At 48.5% G+C, this 27,722-nt stretch overlaps 1 protein-coding gene and 1 long non-coding RNA gene across 3 annotated transcripts; one reads left to right on the top strand and one right to left on the bottom strand.

Annotated features, from left to right (window-relative positions):
• The first annotated feature begins 296 nt into the window (after window positions 1-296).
• Window positions 297-27,722, top strand: CASQ2 (calsequestrin 2). Its single transcript, XM_068697948.1, has 11 exons — window positions 297-824; window positions 12,887-12,971; window positions 13,463-13,563; window positions 15,197-15,308; window positions 15,805-15,878; window positions 16,692-16,822; window positions 19,773-19,818; window positions 22,277-22,331; window positions 22,852-22,952; window positions 23,217-23,291; window positions 25,731-27,722. The coding sequence occupies exons 1-11, from the start codon at window positions 591-593 to the stop codon at window positions 25,932-25,934; spliced, it is 1,218 nt and encodes a 405-aa protein (XP_068554049.1). The 5' UTR covers window positions 297-590; the 3' UTR covers window positions 25,935-27,722.
• LOC137864127 (uncharacterized) lies at window positions 12,394-18,759 on the bottom strand. 2 transcript variants are annotated; one of them, XR_011101331.1, is made up of 3 exons: window positions 18,305-18,746; window positions 14,516-14,654; window positions 12,394-13,630 (listed from the first exon to the last, which is right to left on the bottom strand). It is a non-coding gene; the product is annotated as an uncharacterized lncRNA (long non-coding RNA). The 2 variants fall into 2 exon arrangements; XR_011101330.1 differs by having other exon boundaries at window positions 12,394-14,654; window positions 18,305-18,759.

Genomic DNA, 27,722 nt, shown 5'->3' with positions numbered 1-27,722 from the left:
CTAATCACTGCGATGCCCAAGTGGTTACAAAGAGAGACACCCTTGTTGCAAAACGCAGTCGGTGTCTTCTATTTTTGCTAAGCCCTGGTAGGATGGATCGTGCCCCGGCTCTCTGTATAAATGAAGTCCGTCCCTTCCCAAAACCTGCCTCTGTCCTCCCAGCATCGGCATCCTCCACTCCCTCCCGCACTCCCTCTCACTCGCTCCCTCGCTCTCAGATGATGCGGAGTGCCAGCAAGTCCCTCAATGGTGTCATATCTGTCCTTTTTATTCATTGCAGGGTTTATTTTTAGCCTGAAACAACTGCTTCCTAAAAATGGAGTTCCTAATGACACGGGAGCCGGACACAGCTATGTAAGGTATCCAGGGCTTGGCCTGACAGCTTCTCCTGTCTGTCTTTGTTGTGAGCCCAGGACAGCAAAGTTTGCTGCTTCCCAACAGCCTTGCAGAGTTTGGACTGAACACTAGGAAGGCAGCAGAAAGAGAAACTCAGTTCAAACTTCCCCTGGAGCCCTCGGCCTCCTTCTCTTTCCAAAGGGAGAAGGAGAGAGACCTTTGCCTGCCCTCCGCTGCACTCCCAGGGCTCCCCCATGAAGGCGACTTGCTGGATTTTGGCAGGTTTTTGCCTGCTTTTCTGCTGCAAGGCAGAAGAGGGACTGAATTTCCCCACCTATGATGGGAAAGACCGAGTGATCGACCTGAACGAGAAGAACTACAAGCAGGCCCTGAAGAAGTACGACATGCTCTGCCTGCTCTTCCACGAGCCCGTGAGCTCCGACAAGGTCTCCCAGAAGCAGTTCCAGATGACGGAGATGGTCCTGGAGGTAAGCGCCGCTGCGTGTCCCCCAAGGGTCAGTGCCACAGCGCGCTCTGAGCTGTGGAGAGGAGCCACGGGACAGGGCAGTCGGAGGGTCTGGGGGGGGTCACACAAAGCTCTGGGTTTGAGTTAGCCCCTGAGCTCTGTGAAGCGCAGGGAAAAGCCTCTGTCATGCTCTTCTGAGTTGTTTGCTGGGAAATAGACTTTCTGAATCGTGCGTCGGAAACCCAGGAAAATCGAATAACCTTGCAAACCTCAGCAGCATGAACTCAGCCCAGCTGAGCTTTTCCAAATCTCAGCACAAGTCTGGGTACACAGCAAGAAATGTTTAGGTCCTTTCTCCTTCTATGCAAGCTAGAAATCCCCTTGCTTTCTGGATGCATTCCTGTTTCCTATCCCACCGGGAGCGATCAGCCAAGAAGCCCTACCAAACTGTGCTGCAAACGGGCGTCCCAGCTCCCCATCTCAAAAGCTCCCCGTTGGTGCAGCATTAAATTGCTTTTTGTTTTTCTGACACTCAGTTGCCTGCTTGGAATAAGTCTGTAGCTGCTTGTTAATACAGCCATTCACTTCTGTGCTGGAGAAAAAAAAAAAAAAAAGTTGTTAATTCTTTGGTGAAAGAATGATTAATTATCCCCAGTAAAATAAATCACATTAAAAATACAAAATAGATTCATAGCATTCTTTCTTGTAGCGTGGCTGTAATCTAGGGAATTACACAGCAGTAAACTTAGATGGTTAGGTGTTGATTTCCTACCAGGAGCTTAGAAATATTCCCTCAGCTAAAAGGCACATTTGAGAAGAAAGTGAGAACTGCAGAAGAAACACACAAGCATTGTCAGACCCAGAGAAAAAATGCATTGCTCCCCTGTAATTATAGTAAACGTGAATTAGATAATATGCCCTCTGAGAGCTAGGACCTGAGAAAGTCCGAGGCAAAGTTCAAGGTCTACTGACCTCCTGAGCAAGCTTCACAGCAAGAAAGATTCAAAAACTAACCAGGTTTTACTCACCTGTCAGGAAACAGTTACTTGCTCCAGGTGAGTGATCAAATAACACTTGGCAAAGAAAAAATAACCCTGGAACTCCAGCTGAAAAGTTCACGGTTGGTAGTATAACCACATTGTTATTTAATAGGATGGCTATTTTGTGCGAGAGGGATGGCAAGCATTTACTAAGTGCATATTTATAGAAACCTGACAGAAGCAGGTATTGACTGTGCACTGCTGGCTGTACTCCCCGTGACACCTATAGCCCAGTTCACAATCCACCATATCAAGGGTGCAATGGCCACAACACAACATAGGTTAAAGCCTTTATTTTGCTGGGTTTGATTCAGCAGTGAATACACTGACTTAGGACTCTGGTGATTTGGTTTCCAATCGCCTCTCTGCCGTGGGCTTCTTATGTGACCTTGGGCAAGAGATAGAGGATTAGATCCGCAGCAGACTTTGTGTAATTGTAGTGCTGCTGTCCACTAATGCCCAGCTACGAGCTAACTGTGGCACAGAACACCCTGCACTTGTGGCTCTGACCTCAAAACTTCCCCAGCACTTGCGGTGCTGATTCAGTGCATGTCTCAAAGTTTCAGTTTCCCCTGGACAGGGAACAGCTGCAGCAATCTCATAGCCTGCTATGCAGAGAAAATCCAGCATGGGACACAGCCCAGCGAGGTGTTGGTGCTCCCAGTTACTGTATTAACTCAGCCATGGCAGCAAGCTGGGTTTTAACCTGTTCCTTCTCTGAGAGCATTCAAACCTAACCTCCCTCACCTCAAACCATAAGTTTTGTGCAGTGGGGATCACTCTCCATCTCCCCTGCCTGCGGTAGGATGCCTTTCTGGAGCATCTCATGTGTTTTCACTTTATTGTATAAGGATTTAATGTCTGACTGACAGCAAGATGTGCTGCTTCCACAGCCTGGAAAACTCTATGTCCTTAGCTTCCCTGCCATAAAATGTTACTGATGTCCATCTTTAGGAATAACAGGGACCCTTCATCCAACACACAGCCAGGTGTGGAGCTGGGCAAAGATCTGAGTTAGGTGTCTAAGAGTTGTTACCTCCTGTTGCCTGATGCACACAGGTATGTGTGTACACAGGAGAGAATGGACTTCATGGACGTTAAGTCCTGAAAACTCCAAAATTGTCCAACCTCTCTGTTTCTCCCACATGTACCTTATAAGAAAAGTATAATTCCAAAGACCAAAGGCCTTAAAAATATATATCTTAATGCCAAAAAAGAACAGGAGAGACCCAGTGTCCAGGTCCCTCCACATTTGCTAGGAGAAACTCTCAGATGTACCCGGATAGTAGGCGACATGGCATGTTGTCAAAGCAAGCAGGATTTCCAGCAGTGCCTGCCAGTTCCTTCACTCTAGACCAAGCCACTGGTTTCGGCTTCAGCACATGAAAAAAAAGGCCTGGCTACAAAGCACCCAGGAAGGGATGGGCGTAGACGACAGCCCTCCAATCCAGGAACAAATTGACCCTTGACCATGAGCATGGTTTCATTAAAACATGTGGCTCGTGGTCAGCAACAAGGCCTGATGGGGGCTTCTTGCATGCATGAGGAGCCCCGGGGTCCTCTGGTAGCTAACAGGACTTGAGCTCACATGGCAGCCTTTCCTTATTTCAGGGCACTGCAGTCTCTTCCCTTCCAAGTCCCCGCTCTTCATGAAGCTTGCAAATATTTAATTACATCAGAGATCCACACCTCTGGAAAATTTTGGCTGGAAAGAGCCAAGAGCTTGAAAAATCATTCAGGAAGGCAAACCAGGAAGGCAGAGAGAAGAGAATCACAAGGGTCTCATTTCCTTAGGGAAACTGGCTGAAAACCTGACAGCACATGAGTTAAGCACATGCTTAAGGACTCAATCATACCTTATCTACCAACAGCAGGACGAGAAGAAAGTGATACAGTAGGAAACATTTCCTTCCCATGACAAAAGCCCAGTGTGCAGGGCTGACTGACACTGTCAAAAGGTCTGGGTGCACATCAGATATCCCCAGAAAAAGGGATGCCATCGTTACACTGATACTAGAGCAGGACAGCACATGACATCCTCAGCTCCATGCACCCAATCATACTGGGATCCCTCACTGGATTCCTGCACAGCCCAGGATGAAGTGAAGATGAAGACCATCAGCTGGCCTGGCAGCTCCTGTTGGGTATTTCCTGGTGAGGACAGGGCCTGGGGATAACCAAGTACCTGTGGGAGCACCACCAGTAGCTTTTTTGGACCATCCTTTGCAAATGGCAGCAGCTCCACAGATGGCAGTGGCAGCCCCTCAGGCCCAGGTGTGAAGGCTGGGGCTGTTGGGTTAGTCCATCAGGGAAACAGTCAAAGCAATTGCTGGAGGTGCAGCTGCCTACTGCTGAGTAGCCAGGGTAGAAAAAATGTTGGGAAGGGATTGTAATACACCAGCAATCTAGGGCAGAGATGCATGAGCATGGCTGTTTCACAGCTCAAGGTAAGGGGCTCTTATCCTCCTTTGCTTTCCTTTCTCCTGCCCCACTCCCCGTCCCACTCAGGACAATGCCAGAGGTTGGACCAGGCAGCCCTGAAGCTAGCAGTAGCTGTTCCTACTCTGTGGCAATGTTTCTAAGAGCCCTGCATGCCTGTGAGGTCAGCGCAGTGAAGAAGCAGGAGACACACAGCCAGACACAAAGCTTCATAATGAAGATATAACAGACAATTAAGAAAAACAAACAAAAATACTAATTGTCCTAAAATCTCTCAGCTTTAATAGATGGCAAAAGAGGACAAGAACAAAGGAGAGAAGCTTAGAAATACCCGTTCTGCTATTATTCTTCTCTGTAGCTCTCCTACCATAATTCCTCCTGCCCCATACCACCACTTCTCAGACCTTCTCCCCTCTCCCTTTCATTTCTGAACCCTCCCTATATATTAGCATAGCTTTACTTTCCAGTGGGCCAGCCTCAGCCTCTAGGAGTCATGTAACGAGAATAATGAGCACCACGGTTAGGGGCTTTCCTTTTGCACGTGAGAAGCTCTCTCCAATAACTGAGGTTGTCTTAGGGCATAGCAGGCCGCCTTCAATGCAGGATGCCATCCCCATTACCCTCTCCTCCACTGAAACTTGCTCAGTCCTTGCTCCTCTGGCTCATTCCTCACCTGTCGTGTGTGCATATACACATTTAGGCCCCTCAATTGAAACAGTGTCCCTGAGCTGAAATGCCATGGGGAATTGCCCTAGCACAAATCAGTCTGCTCGGAGGTAGGACAAGAGGGATGTGGTGTTTCCCCATCCAGATCAGCTCTAGCAGCTGCCTGACCTCTGGCAATAAATGGCAGAACAAAGTGAAACCCCATAATGTATTTGGCCAATTCTGTAACACAAAAAAAATATCCCCCTGTGAACCTGGTGATATGAGTCCATGAGGTTGCATTGCATCCCTCTCCCAGTGCCCAAAAAGAGTCAGTAGCTACTTGTGTTGTGAGAGGGACAGATAGATTCTGAATTCAATAACAGACCAGGGTTAGAGTGGGTATGAGGTCTAATTCACTTAAATTCAATTTCTTTGGAAATGCTCATGAGACATGCTATGTTCATGAGACAATCAATGCCTAACTACAGTTTTCTGGGCTGGACAGACACTTTACACAGGACATGCTCATTGAGTGCCACAGAGTGCCCGCGTCCCTACAGAGCAAGTCCTCAGGGTGAGGAACGAGGCACACCTGGGTGGAGAAGTACATGCAGGAGCCTATAGCACAAATACCTTGTACATACCTGTAATAAAAGAGGTGCTTTGGTTTCCATAGCTACTAAAGCACTGGTTTCCACTGCAGATAATCTAATGCAAAAAATAAGGGAGGAAGAGAGAGAAAAGGAAAAAGTGTTCACTGATTACTTTGCCCTTTGAGACTATATAAGTAGGTCTCGGTTCATCAGCCGAGAAAGGGAGCTGATTTTTAGCAGCAGCACTAGGAGGATTTCACTCACTGACACGCCAGTCACAAAAACGAGTTACAGAGAGCTCCCCATTTCGTAGATGGGCACATTGACAGCCAGGGGCAAGCAGGTGACCTGGTCTTTCTGTAAAACAGTGGTAGAAACAATTTTGAACACTACTTTACCTGTTATTGCCTCGTTTCTTTCCTAAAAGGCCCTCCATCAGTTCTCATCAGTGAGTTTGTACTGGCTGTACGAGCAGCTTCTAGCATAAGACCTCAAAAGTGGCCATGCCACTCTTTGGAAGTCACTATTCATAGCCACAGTGATCAAAGCTATACAAATACCACCTGGAGGCATGGCAGACCCCTGTGAGCTTGGGCTCACCTGCTGTCACAACGCAAAACCAAGTCTGCCATGCAAGTCCTTAAGCCATTTGGAGACTCCTTCCAGGTCACCCCTCCATTCAGAAACGCAAGAGACGAGGAAAAACTTTGAAAAACTCGTCGTCCTAGGTCTCAGCCATCCTGCCACATCAGTCAAGTTCCCCCCAAAAAAGTGCATGTGGGGGTTTCCAGTGCGTTCCTGATTCCCTAGAGGCAGGATCCCACTCCTATATAATAAGGCACCGTTGTCCTATCCTTGTGTGTTGTAAGTGGGGGCCTCAAAAGGCCTAGCCTGAGCTCACATTCACCCACACAGTGGGTGTGTGGTGTTTATTGTCATCATTTCACGTTGTCTGCCCCAGACCTTGACATTTCTCAGGAGCCCACCTGTGGCTGGGGAGCTGCTGCCCTGCAAGGCAAAGCGGGTGCCCTGATCCACGCTGCTCTGGCTCACACTGGCCTCTCTCCACAGCTCGGTCTGCCAGTGCCCTTCATCTAAAACCAAGCTAATCAGAGCCTGCAACTGCCCTTCATTCATGCCTGAGATTCACTGGTGGGGAGAATGGAAAGGAGATAGGATAATTTTCTTTAATGTCCCAAGAGGGAGGAGAGCTATTTCAGCACAAAGCCCGAGGACAAATGGGCTATGAATAAACCACGTCTGGAAACTAGGAAGCTCCTAATCACTAGGGGAAGGAGCCAAGGGGATAACAGCCCTGTGAGTTTTAAGAGGACATTGACCAGTTTATGACAGAGATTGGGTAAGCTGGTCCAAGGTCTGGTGACTACGGATGTCCTGTCGAGGTCTCTGTCCTTAGATAACAGGCACCCAGGTAAAGAATTGGCGGTGGCCTAGGAAAGAACTGACTTAGCCAGGTCCGAGTCCTCCTTTCTTTATTTCCTTTGCACTCTGGGATTTACCTAGATAGAAAACCTTGCCCGAGGAAATGGAGCGAGCAGCAGCACTGCAGATCCGAGGCTGTCCCCCCCCGTCGCGGCACCCTGGGACAGGCAGCACGGGCTCTGCTGATGGGGCTCATTCCTGCGCGCTTGCTGGCACGGGCTAGCTGCAGTACATGATACCTCCTCTTTCTGGGAACTCGGTCCTGCCCTGGCAGCAGCCAGCTAGCAGATCCCTGACACCAGGCAACGTCCCAGGGAGGGGAAGGGGCTGCGCATTGAGCACGCTTCCCTCCTGCAGCACCCGCTGGAAGGAGCTGTTTGGTGCCCTGCGTATGCCTGAGGAACCCAACCCTCACTTTCAGAGCAGCCTCTCTGACAACAAGGCAGTCACCACCTCAATTTTGTGGCAGACAGCCCCCAAATTGCCCCTTCTGTCTCTGTTTTGCCACAGGGGGCTTGGTGGGGTGGCCCCCGGGCGCTGATCCAGGCCCACCAGCAGGAGAGCCGGGGTCAGCACATGCACGCCCGCACACTCAGGGCTGTCCTCGGCGTGCAAAGCTGCCCGGCCGAGTCGGCAAAGCACCTGTGAAGCGGTGCCAGCAGCGCTGGCTGGCAGCAGAGGCAGGTGGCCCCTGCCCCATGGGCGCTCAGTGCCACCAGCATCGTCCCCGGGTATCTCGGGGGGCTGCGCTGCGGCCTACAGCCGGCTAAAATTAGGGATGCCCTGGTGCGGATAAAAATACAGCCCTCGCTATGTGAAACCTTCAGGGAGGCGGCCAAAGAGCACATCATATGCCTGGCCGGGCTGAGTGGCCGCGTGGCAATTAAAGGCCTGGGGCAGCATTCTTGGAGCGCTACCTGCGAAGGCCACCTCCTGTGCAGGGCCTCTGCGGGAGTGACCTTTGGGTGATCCATATTTGGGGACTTGCCTTTTAGTCGGAGAAGCAGCGACCCCCTGAGAGGATGGTTTGGCAACAAACAGCCTCCACAGGCTGCCCTGGTGGTGGAAAAGGGCAGGAAGGTGGCACACGCTCGCTCTCTTCCAGCCCTGCTGCCATCTCCTACAGCAGCAATTGCTCAGGAGTCTTCTGCCCTTTTCTTTGACCACCACGTTGCTCTGGGACCTGTCATTCACCAGCCTGAATTTTGCAGGGACCTGAAATTTTGCTGCTGAGGGATGCAGGGTGATGCTACAACACAGCATTAGGAAGGAGGGAAATCCCTCTGCTTTCTTTCAGAGTGCCCACTGGCTTGCACAACTGGGAAGCCAACCATAACATGAAGCTGTGAGTCCTGCATAAGGCGTCCAAGCCACTGGGGACATACCCTAGATTCTTGCCATCTCCTCCTGTTTCTGAGAACAAAAATATTAGTGTTTTGAGATATAAAGTCATCAGCAGCCTCAGCACCAGCATCTTCACATCAACCAGGTTCTTCACATCAACATAAACTACAACTTTAAAGAAAACGGGGAAGAAGGAGCAGAAAGTGGAAAGGATGCATTGCTTGAGGGACCTTCCTTCATCATCTCCTGTTCCTCTCCTCCTTGCATTGCTGAAATTTAGCTCTTCCACCACTGCCAGCTTGGGAAACAGAAATCTCCCAGTGCTTAGGAGAAGCTTACTCCCAACAGCTCTCATAGATACCCAAATATCTGTGTGCCTGGGCTGCTGGGGAAGGTCAGCCTTGCTTCTTGTGGGAGCACCAGACGTGCTTTTAAAGTTAGAATGAAAATCCAGGCCAGAAAGACATAATGTCATTTGGTGGCACTTCTGCTGCTCTGTAGCCAAAAATTTCAGAAGGACCCCGTGAGTCTAATTAAATCTCCTGAAAGCTTCCCATCACCATACACCTAAGTTCAGATAGGTGTGGTAGGTATGAAGCTGAGATGTTCTGGCAGGGAATTGTTTCTTTCCAACCCCATCATTCAGACTGACAGTCCCTGCTGACACCAGCCAAGACAAGGTGCTGCTTGCTTACTTGGTGGTCCCCAGGCATCACCTAAGGCTGGCACCTCTCACAGATCCCAGAGAGCTGTGCCGTCCCTTATGCTTACCCAAATGAAAGCTGGCTGTTACCTGAGGGAAGCAGGAGAAAGGAAGATTGCTCTCAAACTCACATCTCCTATTCCTGAGGATGCACAGGACACAGCTTGTGATCCCATGGCTAGAAAGCGTGCATTGCACAGGCTTCATGCACGAGAGAAACTCTGCAAAATGTGTGGAATATGAGCTTACAAGCCCCTGTCATCCTTGCTGATGCTCTAAGCCAGGTATGCTTGCCCCAACACTCCTGCTGTACCTTGGGGACTGTATAACCAGTTAGGTCCAGCTCTTCTGGGGCAGTTTCTCTCTTCCACCTCCCCATGCAGCTGTTGAAGCTACGTTACTCGCTGTAGAGACTGACACAAAGGCAGGGGCTCTGGCTGGACAAGACTTCAAGCAACATGGATTTAAAAGGAGGAGAAGGAAAAGGAGAACGAGGAGGAGGGGGAGGAGGAGGTGGTGGTGGAGGAGGAGCTGTGTTCTTACATTACAGCCACCTCCCTCCCACGGTTCCAAGCCAAAAGGATTGTCAAGATTAGAAACATTATCTGCATTCAAATCCCACTAGCATTATGGAATCAGAAAATACTGTAAGGGGATATATAAATGCTTGATACTGTAATGAGGAGGGGGCAACCAGCCAAGCTGCTGTGCCTCTGGCACGCTCTCTATTTTGCTGCCTGATGAGGTTCAAATGTAGGTATGAGAATGCACGCACACCTAGGCACTGGTCAGACTTCCCTGCCCCACTGGAAAGCAGCAAGGGCAGGAGCGAGGTCCTGCCCCCACGTAGCTGGCACTTGAAAATGCCACCGTAGGCACTGGCACCCTGCAAAGGTCCCCTGCCTCCGGGCGCTGCCGCAGTGGAAAGAGCTGCAGCGAGTCTCATGTTGCAAAAAGATTTCCCCAGTGCAGGACCCCAGCACTCCGCGGATGAGCACAGCCTGTACTGCTTTGCCTCCTTATCTCGTTAGCACAAAAGCCCAAACGAAGGGGGCAGGCTGCCCGCGGAGCTCGCAGCCACACGTACGCACTGCACACTCTGATCTATGCACACCCATCTTCTCTTGGGGTGAGCCTCCTCAGAGGGACACCTCCAAACGTGCCTACAGGAGAGTCGTCCTGTCATCCACATTTTCTAGACACATTTCCCCTTCCCAGCAATCTTGCACGCTCACATACATGCCCCTGCAAAGCCACCTTGCATACGCTGCACGTTTGCATACGCTGCTCCTGATCCAAGATTCCTCTTTTGCAAACATGCCTCACTCCCCACTCATGCCCGACCACTTGTCTGTAGCAGGTGTTGCAGCCTCACATGATGAAGGCACATATCTGAGCTTCTTCAAACACCCCCAAGAAACTCTAACCATCCCCTGCTTGCAGCAGTCAAGAGCTATGGGGATCAAACTGCTTGTACTAACATAGATATAAGTAAGTAGCCAGTGAGCTTGGAGCTAGATCAAGTGTGTTTAATGACTGGACAGTTTTCTTCCCTTGGTCCTTCTCTATTTTACTTCTGGTCACAGCATGACCAGAGTCTCAAGCTTTGACTGAGGAACCTCTTGCTGCTCTACACAAGTGCTTCAGCGCAGAGAGTGACTGACAACGTCCCCTAAAGCTGCTGGCTCCATCCCTTTTTCCAGTAAAGGCACAAATACACATAAAAGAGAACAAAAAGCAACTTCTGCCCCTACTACCTGCTTGCATATATCTAGAGAGCTCACAAGAGGTGTCCATCTCTTGCTGCTTTATGGGGTTATCTGGGTTATCTGTTGCTCCCAGGTGCTGTAACATGTCAGGCCATGGCTGAGCCAGGAGATGGGGCACCAGAACTGGTAAGGCCAATGCTTTGGTGCATGAAACACAGACCAGTGCTCTGTAGAGCTCAAGAGCCCTGAACATGCAAGCCTCACCTTTATTTCAACCTGGTAAAGCTGTGTGCTTCCTCCATAACACAGAGCACCCCCTAAAGACAACAGGCCACGTGGCTGCAGGGAGATAAAGGCTGCGGTAATTACATGATGCTGTTCCTTGATGAAGATCTGAAAGGAAGATGTGGGTATCCACTGCTGCAGGGGACATCCTCTGGAGAAAGAGGCTGTGATGCTCTGATTGATGGTTGATGGAGAACGTCTTTCTGGAGGGCTTTGGAAGAGGCCTGGGGATGTGTATTTGTTGAATGTTTGTTGAACCATGTTCTCCACATAAAGGTTGCCTCCCTTCACAAGAGCAAACTCCCTGAGCCTAGAGTGTCTGCTGTCTACCCCAGAATTTTGGTGAAGGGCTGAGCACTGCCAGCATGAGGAGCTGCCCTGTGGCTTTTGCTCCTTGATGCACTAGATCGCTGCTCACTCTTGCCACAGCCGGCTGCAGGCAGGGGTTATTTATAGTGGGGGAGCCAAGGGGACACGTGGCCACAGGTGCTGTGGCACCAGGTGACATTCAGATCAGCTTCGAGGCCAGAGGGGAGTACCAAAACGGCCCCTGGAGGAGGGCACTGCTCATAAATCACCCTGCCACCCCTCTGGGAACCACTTTTCTGCTGACACTTCCAGCTTTCTGTGGCTGAGAAGAGGTAGAGGCATCCCAGAGGCTTCCGACCCCTTTTCCCCATCCCCAAATCCATCAATGTTTTGTGAAGGTGATGGGGCAGCAGCATGCTCCCCAAGGCAGGGGACACAGTGGGGATAGCAAGGAAGGCCATCAGCATTGGAGGCATCAACAGAGAGGCAGGGGAAGAGGAGGAGGGGGTGCTACAGCTGCTCGGTGGTCTCAGGATGATGTTACCACCCCGGTGGGTGTCTGTGGAAGGGCTAAGGGAGCCATCCGCTCGCTTCCCAGGGCGGCCACATGCCCCAGGAGCCCGGGTGGAATTCGCAGGGTCCTGCCGCGGGGCACTTGCAGCACTTCTCTCCTTTCCTCGGATATCTATTTTCACGAATCAGGCAGGAACTTGATATCGTCGAGAGGCCCCTTCATCAAAAATGATGGGAGCAGAGCAGCAGTTTCCAAAGCTGTGAGGAGACAAACATGAGTGTGGCTGGGATTAGCCTGGTTTCCTAAGGAAACCGGGCAAAAACAGGGACCTGGCACAGGGGGCTGGCTGAAGCCAGGGCAGGAGACGTGGCTTAGGGCATTTCACAGCAGAACAGACTGCCTTGGCTGGCAGCTCAGCTGTGCTGCTTTATTGCTCTGCTCTTACCCTCTGACTCGCCCACAGGTCAACACAAGCCAGAGCATTTAAACACTGCTGGGGTTGGGTTTCTTTGCAGGGGGATAGCAAGAAAAGCAATATGGGACTGATGTGGGGAGAAAGGAGACGTGGGGTAAGGCCACGAGCACCTGGCAGTGCAGCACCACTTTGCTTTTGCAAGGCCAGGGAGCATTTACCACCAAATCACGCACAATCATTGCGGTGCCCTGGCTCGGAGCACTCCCAGAGTTAAAATAATCTGCAGTGCCCATGTGTCATGGGTGCAGGTCTTTCTCCCAGTCGTGCCCACTGCTTTGGTGTCCCCAATGCAGCTGGGAGCGCTTCCCCAATGCCCAAGTGTGAAAGAGCAGCTGGCAGCACGTGGTCTCACCAGCAAGCTTGGTGCTGCGACACAGTGGGAAGAAATCCAATCCGTGTGACCTCCAGGCAGCCTTATCTCAGCAAAGAGGCAGCATGTGATGCATGCCACCCATCGGCACCGCCTGGAAGCAAAATATGGGTCACTTGTGCCTGCTGTGCCACCCTGGCAGGGCACAATGCCCTTTAGCTACCCTGTGGCGTTCGTGCTGCTAATGCTGGGCTCTGGTTCCTCCTCCACAGCTGGCAGCTCAGGTCCTGGAGCCCAGGAGCATCGGGTTTGGGATGGTGGACTCCAAGAAGGATGCCAAACTCGCCAAAAAGCTAGGTGAGTCCCATGTTTGATATGTCTGGAACAGCTTGGGAAGAGTGCAGGAGGGATGCCAGCCCGAGAGGCCAGCCCAATCCTTGCCACCAGGATGGAGAGGGTGATGGTGGCAACTGCATACTTGGGGAGGATTTTTTGAGTTTAAAACCCTCTTTGGCTTCCTGGTCACTTTTTACATTCACAGAGTTGAGTCTTCTCTAGGCAGAGAGCACGGCCCGCACCGAGATCCATTTTCTGTGTGGATCCATTTTCCATTTTGACAGGTTGGTCAAATTTGGGGTGGTAGAGCAAGCTCAGGCTGAGGTCTGTCCCTCATGCCATGACCCATCAGCCAGGAGTTTTTCAGGATTATTTCTGACTGGACCAGCTCAGACAACAGGCATTTTCCCAGGAGGTGTTGCCAGAGTAACCAGCAAGATGCTCCATGGTAAAAAGAGTGATGCTTTTAGTGCTGTGTTGCCCTCATGACGTTTCCTGTCTCCTTCTTTCAGGCTTGGTTGAAGAGGGAAGCCTCTACGTCTTTAAGGAGGAGCGGTTGATTGAATTTGATGGGGAGCTGGCCACAGATGTCTTGGTGGAATTCCTCTTGGATGTAAGCACAGATAAGCTCAGAGCTAGACAAAGCTTCTCAGAGAAGACCTTGAAAATACTCCACTTTGCTAAAAAACAGAGGTTATTTTTATTTGAAACTCCATCCCTGTATGCTGCACACTGGCATATAAATTATATCGTTCACCAACTTCCCAGATACTTATCTCACCATGAGTTGCCAGCAAAGCCAATATCTTTATACCCCACCAACCACTTATATCTTAAAGACACTTTGCTCCCTTTCCTATTAATGGAGTATTTGGTTGCTTGACTAGGGAGCTAGTCCCCCACCTCAGTTAGCAAGCTGGCATGCAAACCCTTTGACATTTGCAAAATCCTCCACTCTTTTCTAAGAGCAGAAAATAAGTGTTGTTTTCAAAAACCATAAATGAAGTAACATTCCCATAGAACAACTAAAAATAGCTCAATTCATTGAAAAAAAAAATGCTGCAAAACTACTTGCCCATTTCTGAAACCAACCATACAAACAATGCAGCATGCTGCTGCCTCTTCAGCAAGCTGACTGAATTGCACTGCCAAAAACTAGAGAAGAACAAGACTGGGGAAGAGAAACAGCTCCCTAGGACCCCAGCTCCCCTTCAGCAATGAGTTTGTGGCCGCACACATTAGGTGTGATGGGCAAAGCAAATGCAGGTGGCCTCAGGGACCTCAGTAGGGTCTCTCTGTCCCCACTGATGAGGGCACTTTGTGAGGCTCTGTTGGCTGTGCTTTGTGGTGTGCTGCTGATAAATCACGTTCTGTGAACAAAGGGGGAGAGCAAGGATTTCTGTTTGTGTGTTTTCCACACGAGGGAAAACACCTAGAAAAGCAGGGTAATAAAAGCAAATGCATCTGCAGTGCCTGGGCAGCCCGATCTCAAAGCAAAACAAACCCAGTGGGTCTCTACAGGCTTTACCATGGCCTGCCCACATGTTTTTCTAGTGAAGCCACACCTGTTTTATACCAGTGTTGCTTGGCAAAAGTATAATCTGACCAAATCCTTTTACCAGCAGTGGTTATTTAAGAAACAAAGTTAGGACTAATGATATGGCAGATTGATCTTCCACCTTCCTCATCAAAAGTGTGATGTATCTGGGGACAAAGCGCAAGTTTAACTCTTTCTGAATAGGTGGATCAGCATGGAAAATATACTTTTAGACTTTCCACTGCTCCAAAACATCATTTGGCCACCTTCTTAATATTTTCCAAAAGCATGTTCTTTGTAATCATCTTTTCCAGCAAGTGACACTTAAAAACAAATATATCCATCATTCACAGAAGCCCACAGTCCCCATACCAGCCCCTTTCAGCTGTTCTCCCTTCTTCTCAGCCTCTCCAAAGCCAGCTGCAATTGCTACCCCTTCTCTCTCATCACAGCAGTCCCTCAACATCTATTTGGGTTACCCTGACCTCTTTCAGCCTCCCTCATGTTGTACCAGCCTGTGCAGTGAACCTACTAATTGCTCCCTCTGAAGGTGACCTGTGAAGGTGACCTATGTCTCTTGGTTCCTTGCATTAAGGCAAAGAGTAAGCAGAGAAAATTGGTGATTTCTTCCTTAGTCTGCTAGTGACACAGTGTGCCAGTCACAGGTTGGTGCTGGAAATCATGATATCAAATGCATTTGTCGTGGCAGCTGCTAGAAGACCCCGTGGAGATCATAAACAGCAAGCTGGAGCTTCAGGCCTTTGACCAAATTGACGAGGAAATCAAACTCATTGGCTACTTCAAAGGAGAAGATTCTGAACGTAAGATGCATGTGTCCCTTGGGGGACTTGGAGCCTTGGTGGGGGCAATGGGGGGTTCTTGGTTCCTGCTCATGAACATTAAGGGCATGAGATGCCACAGTACAACAGTTGCTGGAGGATGAGGTGCACATTAAGTGCCATCTTGATAAATGTAAAGCAGCAGCAAGCAGGACAACTTTGGGCAGCCTGGCCCCAGTGCTGGAGCACCTCCTTCCTTTTCCAAGGATTTTTTTGCTGATTGCAGCCCCTGTTCTGTGTGTCACGCTGGGATCTATAGTTTTCCTGAGCCCTGGGGGGCTGCACAAAGCGTGTCCCATTTGCCGCACATGAAATGGTTCTTGTTTGTAAACCCTGGAAGGGTGGAAGAAACACAGTGCTGTCATCTGCTGTATCTTGTAATAATTCATAATTGCTCTTCCCCTGTGGCTTCTGCGCTGATCAGAGCAAGACCAGCTGTCTATGACATCTTTTCTTCATTCCCTTTTCCACTTTCCAGATTACAAGGCATTTGAGGAAGCTGCTGAACACTTCCAGCCCTACATCAAATTCTTTGCCACCTTCGACAAAGGGGTAAGCATCCACAGACCTCACCACGGGAGCTCACAGCCTCCTTTCTGCACAGCTCAGAGCGTTTCAGTTAGAAAGGTCTAGGCTCTGAAGTAAGAAGTTAAGAGTAAGCCTTCCCTAAATCTCTGGGTGTTGTATTTTGGGTGCACTGGTGCAAAGAATGAGAAGACGTGGTCCTGGGAGTCCTGCTGTAGGCCACCCTGCTTGAACAGGGTGGTTGGGCCAAATGACCTCCAGAGGTCCCTTCCAACCCTGCTGTTCTGTGAATTTGTGGTATAAATGGGATACGCTCAAATAGGGGTCATACAAAAAAAAAAAATGGAACAAGAGGCATAAGGTGCAAGCAGATCCCATGTTTATCACAAAGCCTTGCTCTTCCTTTAACTTCCGTATCTACCACTTACATGGTGCTTACCAGAGGCTCAGTATGTTCCCAGACTTAATATCTGGCTCCAGCTCCTCATTTTAAGCATTCCTCTGACTTGTGGTATTTGTGTCTGCTTTTGGGTTTGGCCCTGTTCCAAGACAAAAGGCCATTTCTGCAGTACAAAGTCAGATCCATAACCAGCTCCATTAGGCTCATGAGACTTGAACTCTGGCCTTGTGCTGCCCCAGTGCCCAACACTAGTAGTGCAGAAAGCATCAGTGGTTTTTATAGCAAGGAAAGATTCGTTCGTGTTTTGCTGGCCACCCCTAAGAGTTCAAACTATAAGAGAGAGAAAACACCTTGACCTCAACTCTGCCACCAGCAGAGGCTCTGGGTGGGCCAGGGGACACCTCAGGCTGACTCACCTGTGGCCATCTGCCCTGCAACAGGTCGCCAAGAAGCTAGGTCTGAAGATGAATGAGGTGGACTTCTATGAACCGTTCATGGATGAGCCTGTTCACATCCCCGATAAACCTTACACGGAAGAGGAGCTGGTTGAATTCGTGAAGGAGCACAAAAGGTATGCAGCATACAGGATGCTCCTGGCCATGGGAAGCAGGCAAAGGTGTCCATCATCACAGGCTTGACCCTCTAGGGCAGCCCTTCTCAGTAAAAATGAGGATGACCACCACCTTTTGGCTGTTTGCTGACCCACACTTGAGATTTTGATGCATCTTTCTACTCCCTGATCCCACATAAACACACAGAGTCAAATACAAGGACGCAGCTACCTGAGAAGTGCTGCATTTTTGCACCCTTAAAAAATACAAGGGACCAGAAAAGAGCTAAAGACAAACAGGGCCATTGATGCTGCTAGGGCACCACAAGTAGGAAGATTTGTATTCACACACATACACAGAGTTTAGAGACAGGAGTTTGTGTCTTGAATCTGCAACTTGGAGACAAATCTCTGCCTTTTTTTTTTTTTTTTTTTTTAAAGATATGAAGGGGTCCTCTATTTCCCATGTACTCTCAGGTCACTTTGCTGACCTCCTGGACTTCCTGACCTCAGCCCTTCCCATCTTCTTTCCCAAGCTGTTTCTGTCAAGGAGCAGCAGCATCAGGAGGCTGATTAAACGCAGTCAGCTAAATGCTAGCCTAATAAGGCAAGCTCTCCATCAGCACAGATCTGCAGTGAAAACTCCCCATGTCTTACATTTTTTGAGATGCTATGTTGCGCTCAGTAAGAGCCATTTATTTTGTCAGTGCTGAGGCTCAGAAGGGAATTTAAAGAAATCTCAAGAAATTGGATGTCTGCTCAGGTTAGAATCCCTTGATTACCTGTGCAAAATGCTGGGGGTGGACCAGCATTTTGGGGGACACCCCATTTTGGTGTAGCGACATGGGGCTGAATTCTGCTTCCTGAAGTCACCTACAATGCATTTACTTTGCTCTCTTTAGCACAGGGGAGCAACTGGTGTAAATGTGGAGAAACTCCACAGATATCAATATATATTGGCATGCTCAAAGTCCTTTACACCAAGCTTCCTTCCTCCAAGACCTTCCCCCAGAAAATGGCTAGGGAAAACATCTGAAAAGCCACGTACAAGTACATTAATGTGCATTCATTCACCATAATCTCTAGTTTCTGACAAAGAGCAATGAAGATGCTTTCTGGGTCAAAAATTGTATCCCTGACCTTGTGCTTAGTGGCTATTTCTTTGATTTTTATAGTCATTTTTTACCTCATTTCTACTTTGATGCTGAAAGTATCCAACTGAAATGGGTTCCACAGGTGAACTATGCATTGTATCATATGAGTATTCCTCTTTGTTCACTTTATACCTGTTACCTAATAATTTCACTGTATGCCTGCTAAATCTTGTGTTATGAGGAACAATGACTAGCCATTCCCTGTTTCAATTCTTTTTATCATTCCTGACTTTTTACAGTCACTTCCTCAGTCATCTATTTTTCAACACAATGAGGTCTCCTCCAGTTAATCCCCATGAAACAGAGGCCATACCATACCTTTGTTTACCACTACCATGTTTCCACTTACCTGTTTTAGTTGTCCCGTATCACTTCTGCAATTAAATGGCTCGAAACACAATCATTTCAGTGTGGGGATGCATAGCAGAGTTGTCCATTGCCGTACCAATATGACGTGTTTTGCTCTTCAGCTGCTTCCTAACCATTTGCAAACTTCTTTTTGCCTTTTGCCTTTGGAGCTGCTGATTTCTCAATTTGTGACACCTGGGCCTCTTCGCTGAGAGGCAATAATTGATGATAACTAATTTAGAGCCCGTTGCTGCACCTGTACAATCAGGGTTGTTTTTCTGCAAGTGCGTTACTTCCTATATGTCTATCCATCATGCAGACACTCAAGTCTCAGGAGACGCCTCTGTAACTCCTCACCGTCAGGCCTGGTGTTGGCCGTCTGAGTAATTGGATATGATAAGCAAATGCTGTCATCTTCCTATTTCCCAGCTTTTTCAGATCATGTAAAAATATGTTATGCATATGATCGTGTCAAAGCATATGCTATGAATCTTAATTGGCTCCTCAGAGCCCTTAGAAACCTCTAAAAATGTGAATCTCCACTGCTCTGGTAGCGAGGCAAACCAAAGCGACAGGTAACACATCTCCTTGATGCCACCTCATCCTGGCCATATGCTGCCACTCCCTTTACCAATTTGTCCTAGGCCCTCATCAACTGACACTTCTCTTTGCAGCAGCTTTTGGGGCTGGTCTGCCACAAAGAGCTTCTTTGTTGAGGAACCTCCCTGGACATTGATGCCACAGTCAGCAGAGCTGCAAAAGGCCACTTGTACTTGTCTGCTATGGGCTCATGTCCCTCGGGTGCTCACCTCTCAACCTGCTAGGCTTTCTGACAGGCTTCCTGCTTTGGATATGTCCAAAAATATTTACTATTCCTTTTTCTCATCTGGTTTGAACTACTTCTCCAAAAAATTGCTTTGGTTGGTCTTGCAATTTAAATGTTCATTCCATTGGATATTATGATATAATTCTTCTTGCCAGAGGTTATTTTTTGCTTCAGCAGAGTCTAGGGGGATTTTTATGATGGAATTAAGCTGGGTTGAAACTAACAGAAGAAGGGAACAAGGCCCCATAGGAAAAAAAAAAAAAAAAAAAAGAGTGTGAACAGCCCAGGGACTGCAAAACAAAAGTGAATGGGCCAGCTCACGCTCTCAGCATGGACAGAACAATCTGCCATGTGTGGCACTGATTCCCCCAGTGTGCCCCAGCACAGAGAGGCGTCTCATCTTCCCGAGCACAAATAACGTCTGCACTGACTCCAGAGGAGTAAGGGCAGGGTTTTATCACCATGCATGAAAGCAGAAGTTGACCTACTCTGCCCCCAGGCTCACGCTCAGAATGTGATGGCTTACAGTTCTGATTCCAGCCACTGATCAGATGTGCCATGGTGACCTTGACCTTGACACCAACAGTGTTGTGTGTGACGGTGCTGGACGTGTCCTCAAAGAGCCTTTTTGTCTTCTTTTCAGAGCCACCTTGCGGAAGCTGCGTCCAGAAGACATGTTTGAGACATGGGTAAGCACATGTGGGTGGGGAGCCTTGCATCCCCTGCTAGCTTCCAACAAGAAACAAACCCATTCTGGCTACCGAACCACTTCTCTAAAACTCCAGCCTCTGGCTAGGCAAAAACAAACAAACAAACAAACAAACAACAACAACAACAACAAAAAAAAAACACAATAGCAATAAAAAGTTTCCCAGCATCATAAACAGTTAATTTCCAAGACCCAACTATTCTCCCCAAGAAATGGAAGACCAGAAGCTGGTCTCAGTTAAGTAACTACTCCAGCCTCCCCAAGAGGTATCAGTTGTTGAGTATCTCTGAAGCAACCAAGGAATACAGATGCAGAGCACCCTCGGGAAGGATTATCTAATGGGCATCAGTGATGGTGGTGGAGCGACCGTGGTGGCCTTCTCACTGGGGGACTTACAGAGATTGTACCGAATGGATGACTCATGGAAGTTGTGCTGGAGCAGCTGTACAATTCAAAATGCAAGCGAGGGCAGGCAATTCAGCTAATTATATAGATTGCAGAGCAAATCATCTGTTGATTGCTCTTCTCACAGCGTGGGAAAGCTGTAAGTCAGCGGTCATGAAGAACTAAGTAGCAGTTTGGAAAAGATAGCATGCACAGGTCTCTCCTGGTCTGCAAAGCAGGGGAAGAGGGATGGGGTCAAAATTAAAGAAAAAATGTGTATTACAAATTATTCCTTTTCTGTGAATGAATAAGATGTTAATAGCCATTTAGGGAACTTTAACTGTCAGCTGAATGCTGGGGAAAAAAATTTTAAAAAGCTGAGCAGGTGCTTTATAGATGTTAAAGTAGTTGCAGTCATTCCTCCAAAAAATCTCAGTACAGCAGTTTTAACAGCATTCAATATATAACATGAAATGCCGTGGGACTCAGAAGCACCAAAAACCCTGGGAATCTTTAATACAACAAGGCAAGAGGTAATAAAACTGTATCAGGAGTTATGAGTCACTAAGGCGTGATAGGTTTTCATTTGTTTTGAAATACAGAATCTGTGTAGAACATGGTTTCCTAGATCCATTGAAGTCCCTCAAAGTTATTTTCGTGGGCTTCAGTGGGACCCAAATTTCACAGGCAGTGATTTTGATTTCATACTGAATACATTCTAAAATAACCTCCGGACAAGTATGAATTGTCGGTGGTGGGATATTTGCTTGAAAAACAGCCTGGGAATACAGAGCTCGCCTCTGCTACAAGCAAGAGACTTGCATCAACATCACAACAGGCTGGGTTCTGGTCTTGATGCAAGTTCAGAGAATCACCAGTGGCTTCACTGGAGTTACTCCAGCTTTACTTGCTGCATTGGAGGTCAGAAAATAGGTATATTAGATAACACAATATATAAATATATACTTATATATATATATATATATCGGTTTTATATATATTTGTATTTTTCTGTCTGACAGTGCTGCTGGCAAATATGGAGAAAAAGCAACGCTATAGATTTTGCCAGCTGTAAGTGGCCTGAATCCCAAAGTAAATCTGCCCAGAATGCTCCTGTGAAAACATATTCCCCAAAGACACCAGCAAAGGCCCAACACCTGCTATTGTTTTTAAAGATAATGTTTTCCACTTAATCTTTCAGTGTGTTTTTTTTTTTTTCCTCTCAGTTTTTGATGGTGGCTTTGTCACCTCTGGGCTCAGAATGGAAAAGAAATTAGCATTTAGATGGGAATTTCTTCTCGCATTAAAACCAATTGAAATGGAAACCAGGACCAGCAGCGGGTGAGGAACGCGAAGCCGTTCCGTGGGAGATGACATTCATAGCAGGCGGATGATGAAGCAGCCGGCAGATCGATTGGCCTTTGCCAATATCATTACCCATTGCTCACGTGTCTCATGGAGAGAAGCAGTCTCCCAGGCTGTCATTTCTATTCCCAATTCGTTTTAGCCTCAGATTGAGCCTCCCACTCAATGCCCTTCACTGTTCAGAGACCCTCACATAAAGCAGAGACCCTTCCCTACCCAAACGATGCCAAATAAGCTACCTCACCTCCCATAACGGGAGGGAACCTCCTTCACTGGCCCTGAAGGAGGATGTTTTGGGGCTGTGTGATGGGGAGATATTTGTTGTCCCAGAAGCAGTTGCAAATTGATGAGGTAAGGTGACCTTGGGCATGGTGGGTGAGCCCCTATTGCCATGCTCGTGGGTCCTCAACATTCTCTGCAAACAAGGTTTTGCCCCATACCATCAGAAGCAATCTCGCTTTTGCCATCACAGTGCCCACCTCATTTTTAGTCATAGCACTTCAGCAATGCTACCCAAATAACCTGGTTCAGTGCCTGCTGCTTCCACAGCCCAGCCTCACCTCGGCTCCCATTTCTGGTGTCCCAGTGGGGCCTCCTTTTGTGTTTGAAGGTATCCCACCACTCTTCGTCTCCAGAAACCACCCTGTCCTCTCTCTCTGGCCCATCAATAACAGTTTTGTTGTTTGCAGGAGGATGACATGGAAGGAATCCATATCGTGGCCTTTGCTGAAGAAGATGATCCAGGTAGGAGGCTATTTTCCTCCTCGCATGACTCCCACAGCTCCTACAACCAGCAAGGAAGTTTAGGCCTGGGCACCGAGATCTGTCCCTGACCCTGAGTCTGTCTTGCTGTGTGAATTGGGAATGTGCTGAGGGCTGTTTTTGTCACATGTGTGCAGGAAACCCGTGAGCACTGGTTCCTGAAGAGCCGTGGAATCGGTGATTCTCAATGCCATCAGCATGCCGAAAAGCTTCGGCCTCGCAGGAGCTCAGCTCCTCCCTTGCCACAAGAAAACACTGACAGTGTTCCACTCCGTGGAGGGATTATGAGGCTTAATTCATGTGTAACTAATTTCAATACCCGAGGAGGATGCTCCAAATTAAAAGCCTTATTATCAGAAGAAAAGGCAGGGAGACAGCATTTTAATGAGAATTATAAACAACTCCTGCCTTCACAGAGGGTGAGGGAAGTCAAAAAAAAACACAAGCAAAAGTAGCTGGGTGTTTGCGGGAGAGGGCTGCAGAGGTTCTTCTGTCATTTCAGACGGCTTTGAGTTCCTGGAAATCCTGAAGCAGGTTGCCAGGGACAACACCGATAATCCCGACCTGAGCATTGTGTGGATTGACCCCGACGACTTTCCTCTGGTGAGTGGCAGGGGCTGGTTTCCTTCCTTGGTTTGGTGCCTGGATGTGTGCACACACAGGAGCGCAGGAATCGCCCCAGCCCGTGCACAGGCTGCAAAGGAAGGGACGCAGGACTAAGGGCGATCACTGGGAGCTGCTCATTTGGGTGGCCTCTCTCCCCTCCTGCCTCCATGCGTGGTCCCCTCCCCATGGGTTGTCCAGCTGAATTTAGACAAAGGGGTATTGCAAAGGTCCTGGTCTGAGTTTCGTTTCTCGCTCCCACAGCTGATCACTTACTGGGAGAAGACCTTCAAGATTGACCTGTTCAGGCCACAGATCGGCGTGGTGAATGTCACAGATGTGAGTAACATGTCCAAAATTCCGGCAATCCCAAGATCAGAGTGCTCAAAATGATGGGGTCTAAGGCAGAAAACAGATCTGCTGGCATCAGTAGGATTTCTGCCAAGTGCAAGGAGAGGAGGCTTTTACCCTGAGGAAGACACATCAGGACCACCTCATCCCCGTGTTCAAGTGGAGTTCTAACACCTCCAACATCGGGGTTTCAGTCTGAGCATGTTTCTGCTGCTGAGCTGCACACAACACACCTCTGCCAAGGACAGGACCATCCCTGTGGCCTGAGCTTCAGGGCTTTGCCAGGTTTCAGTTTCAAGGTCTCACATTTCTACCCTGTCCTGCAGCATGCACCTTTGTCCATGCTGCTCTGACTGAACCTGGCTGGGTTTGTGGAGGAAAAGTCATGCTTAGAGCAGAGAACTGGGGAAAAAGGAGGGTGTTTTTGCAGCAGAAGCAGAAAGGCACAGCTTGTGTGTAGGAGGGAAAGATGGCCCCCAACAGATGACAGGGAGCAACCTCACAGATCAAAAATGAATAAATAAATGCACAGCTGTGGTAAGAATATGACATAAACTGGTAACAGAGGGATCCTGCTGGGGTGAAGAGGCTGTACTAGGGTTTGTCCAGGCCATCCTTCATCTCAGCCACCACTGTGCAGGAGGAGGTGCTGGAGGGACTGGGGTGGGAGGAGGAGACGTGTCCACCTACCCATCTGCCTTCAAGCTGGTCTGATGTCAGGTTGCCTGTGCACAGTGAAGGCAAAGCAATGGTGTTATAAAGAAAGCAAAGGCCCTGGATCTTGCCCATCCTGTTGAAGGCAATGAGAAGGAGGTGCTCATGTTGGTTTAAGAGCTACAGAGTAGGTGCAATGCTGGCTGGATGTGCCCAGAGTTTAGAGCAGCATCTGTTGGACCATTGGGCAGACAAAGAAAAAGGAAAAGAGCCAAGGTAGCATCTGTCACCGACCATCATGAGATAGAGGGACAGACAAGCCAGAAACTGAGCCCAAGTCTTCAATTTTTTTGTCTATATTACTAGCCTGTGATATATCTCTCTGCTGTATTTACTGCAGTTGGCTGTGTTTAAGTCACGTCAAAGTGACATTAAACAGCTATCAATGGAAATTCATGAAAGCAGGACTGTCAGCAGCAAGAGAATCATTTACAAAGCAGTAATAGGCAGGAACATATGCCTTATTATCTGACAGCCACTAAGAGACCTGTAGAAACTCATACTTTATCTAGATTTGATATAGTAAACGTTTCAGATTGTTGATTATAGTATTTGCAGGTTTTACTTCTTTCCTCTTAAGTCTGTTTTCCATTCCTCAAGAGAGAGATTTAAGAAAGTTCTAGGTTGGCTGGTGATATCTAAAACAAACACTGAGCTCATTTCGCTATTTCAGTGTTACATCACTGCTTTCAGCGGAGTTACACAGGTACAAAGTGAGGCTTACACAGCAGAGAACAAATAAACACTCCTGTTGGCTTCAGTGGACATAACCCCTGTGACCCCATCACTTCTCTAAAAACCTGCCAATGCAAACAGCAGAGCTCCCAGAGGCCCCCACTGGCCCCGGCACATTGTTGTGGCTCAGGACTAGTGCCATGACACGCTGCAGAACATTGCTGCTCTTTTTGCAGAGGATCTTCTCTAGATGCAATGGGCCCACTCCTCTCCAGTTTGTCTGAACGTGTCCCATTTTGCTACAGGAACAGTCCTGGGGTCAGGGACAAAGTCATTTGCATGAAGTAAGAGCTGTGTGCTCAGTTTAAGGAGGAAAATATTGTAGAAGAAATACAGCATAAGAAAAGCTCTTGCTTTTGCAACATCAAATGCTGTACGAGGTAACCTGACAGCACCTCTGTGAAACAGGAGGCCGATCCTGTTTTAGATAGAGGGGACAGCAAAGGGAAAAGGGCTTACTCAGGTGTTTGCCCAAGGAACCTCTAGCAAAACAGAGAGAAAATCTTTCATTTCCAGGTCTCAGAGATAATCTAAGCCGTGCTTCCTGTCCCTGGCTAATAGCTGCAATTAGACAGCACATTCTTACTGCATTTTAGACATGTTGTTACTGAACTCCCCCCTTCACCCTTCCAGTTTATGGAAGCAATGCAGACAGCTGGAAAAAAAAGACTGGGGGGGGCATAGTCCAGGTAAAGACCCATAGTCCAGCTCTTGCTGACAGGTGTAAGCAGTGCAGGAGTAGGAGCAGGCATCAGGCACACAACACAGGGTGAACAACACCATGCTCTCCTCTAAACCCACTGCTCGCAGTCAGATGCAATGGCACGTTGTGGGGGAGTGGTAATTTTGGTAGAGAGATATCGTGGCTGGTCCTGCCCACAGGCAGCAGGGAGGGAGCTAATGGCACCACCATCCCTGCATCCTACCCGCAGCACAGTCCTTCCCACCACGGTAGCAACGAATCTGATCTCTTTGCAGGCTGACAGCGTCTGGATGGAGATCAGAGACGATGACGACCTGCCCTCGGCCGAGGAGCTGGAGGACTGGATAGAGGACGTGCTTTCTGGGAAGATAAATACTGAAGACGATGACGACGATGAGGATGACGATGATGATGATGACGATGATGACGACGACGATGACGATGATGATGATGACGACGACGACGATGATGACGACTAATTGTGACTCTGTACAGTTTGACTTGTGGGGGCCGAGAGGCCTCCCCCCGCGGCAGGTCCCTCCGTTGCAAGACCTGTGTTTGAGCGTCAGCAAGCACCGCCTGCTCCTCCTTTCCCCCCTGCCCTGCTCTCCCCGCCCTTGCTGGGACCCCCGGCCTGATTCTCAGCGGTGCTGAGCCACCAGGACTGCCCCCGCGGCGGGTGGCACCGGCAGGCAGCCAGCACCGCTGTAAATCATGCCTCCTTAGGAAGGACAATAGGAATCTGCAGGGAACCTGCCCCAGTGCCCAGAAAGCGCCCGCCTGCTCGCTGCCAGAGGGACGCAGGGAGCCTGTTTGCATTTTCTGTGCTCATCGGCCCCGCGTGTACATCCAGAGACCAAGTCTCACTCCAAGACATAGGGAAGGTCACTGTAAAGTTTAGCCCTTTTATTAAACAAAATGCCCTTTGCAGCTATTCTGCCAAGACCACCGACTCTTGCAAGTTCTGCTGCAGGACACCGTAGCTACTCATTAACGTGCTAGGAGCAGCAAAAAGGTTTGGGAGAGGAGGAAGGCTTTAGGGACACTAGTTAATTTTTAGTGAGTCCATAAAACAACAGGATACTCCTGTATCAAGCAAAAGGCAGGGCAGGTGTTGTGATATAGGACATCACAGCTTGGAGGTTCTTGAACTTGGAAGTGTTTGAATGCTGGAAAGGCTGATTCAGGCCTGAGCCCAAACTCTGGAGGCTGAAAACCACAGCACTGAACCAAACCATTGGTTCTTAAACTCAGAGAAACACCAGAGCACACCCCAGGCCAGTTCCAAACTTCTTCAGCCAGGTCTGTGCTGGGGCCACCTTCCCTTTCAGGTGAGCTTCACCTGGATTAAAGGTTCATGAGATAGCATACTCCTGCCCATGGAAACATTCAGAGGGGCTCACCCTGAAGCCCCAAAATTCCCCATGACCTTCCAAGCTTTAGCTGACTTTTAACTTGAATTCCACATAGCATCATTTCCTATGACAAAGCTGCTAGGAGGGAACACATCCATCCAACCACATTAGATGCTGGATAAAGCGAGTTGGGCTATGAGCAGTGAAAGCATTCGAGCTGTTTGGCCTTTACATATTCACTTGCAAAGTCGCTCCCTGCTTAGAGGCTGAGATGTCCCATGGTAGCCTGTGAGAAGCTCTTTTTACTGCAGACTGAGGAGATCAAGGCGTCATTTCAAAGCCAAGGGTGTCGCACACAAAGCAACTCAGTCCTAGCGAGTGCAGCTCCATCCATGTGCAGGTCACTTCAACAGTTAGGTCTCCCTGCTTCCCCATGCCAGCAGATTTCAATTGTCTTAGCTTATTAGGTTTGACAATAGTGCAATGAATGGAGAGCTTGGAGATAGCTTTATCTTTATAAATACATTTATAAATATATTTTCCAGTCATTCAGAGTCCTTAGCAAAGATAGGGTACACATGTCCTCTCTTGAAACAGACAAAAAACATTGTTCTGGTCTTTCTTATGCTGACTCACGTCAGAGATAAGTGATGTTAGTGGAAATAACAGCGCAAGGGGCAGGAGAATCAGAGCTTACTATATGAATGCGAATTAGCCTGATGAGAAACAAGGTTTACACACCATATATTTCCTTTACTGGATGAACTGCAAAGCAAGATTTTATAGATCTCTTTTTTTTTTTTTTTTTTTTTTTCCTGCCTGTTGGTCAGTCTTTTTGTCTCTCTCCTTCTCTCTATACATGAGCTGAAATAGAAATTGGAAATTACTGGTATAAAAAGGCTGACGTACTGA

This window comes from Anas acuta, chromosome 1 (assembly GCF_963932015.1).
Source record: "Anas acuta chromosome 1, bAnaAcu1.1, whole genome shotgun sequence".
Taxonomy (NCBI): domain Eukaryota; kingdom Metazoa; phylum Chordata; class Aves; order Anseriformes; family Anatidae; genus Anas; species Anas acuta.
This window is presented reverse-complemented; position numbering and strand designations above follow the sequence as displayed.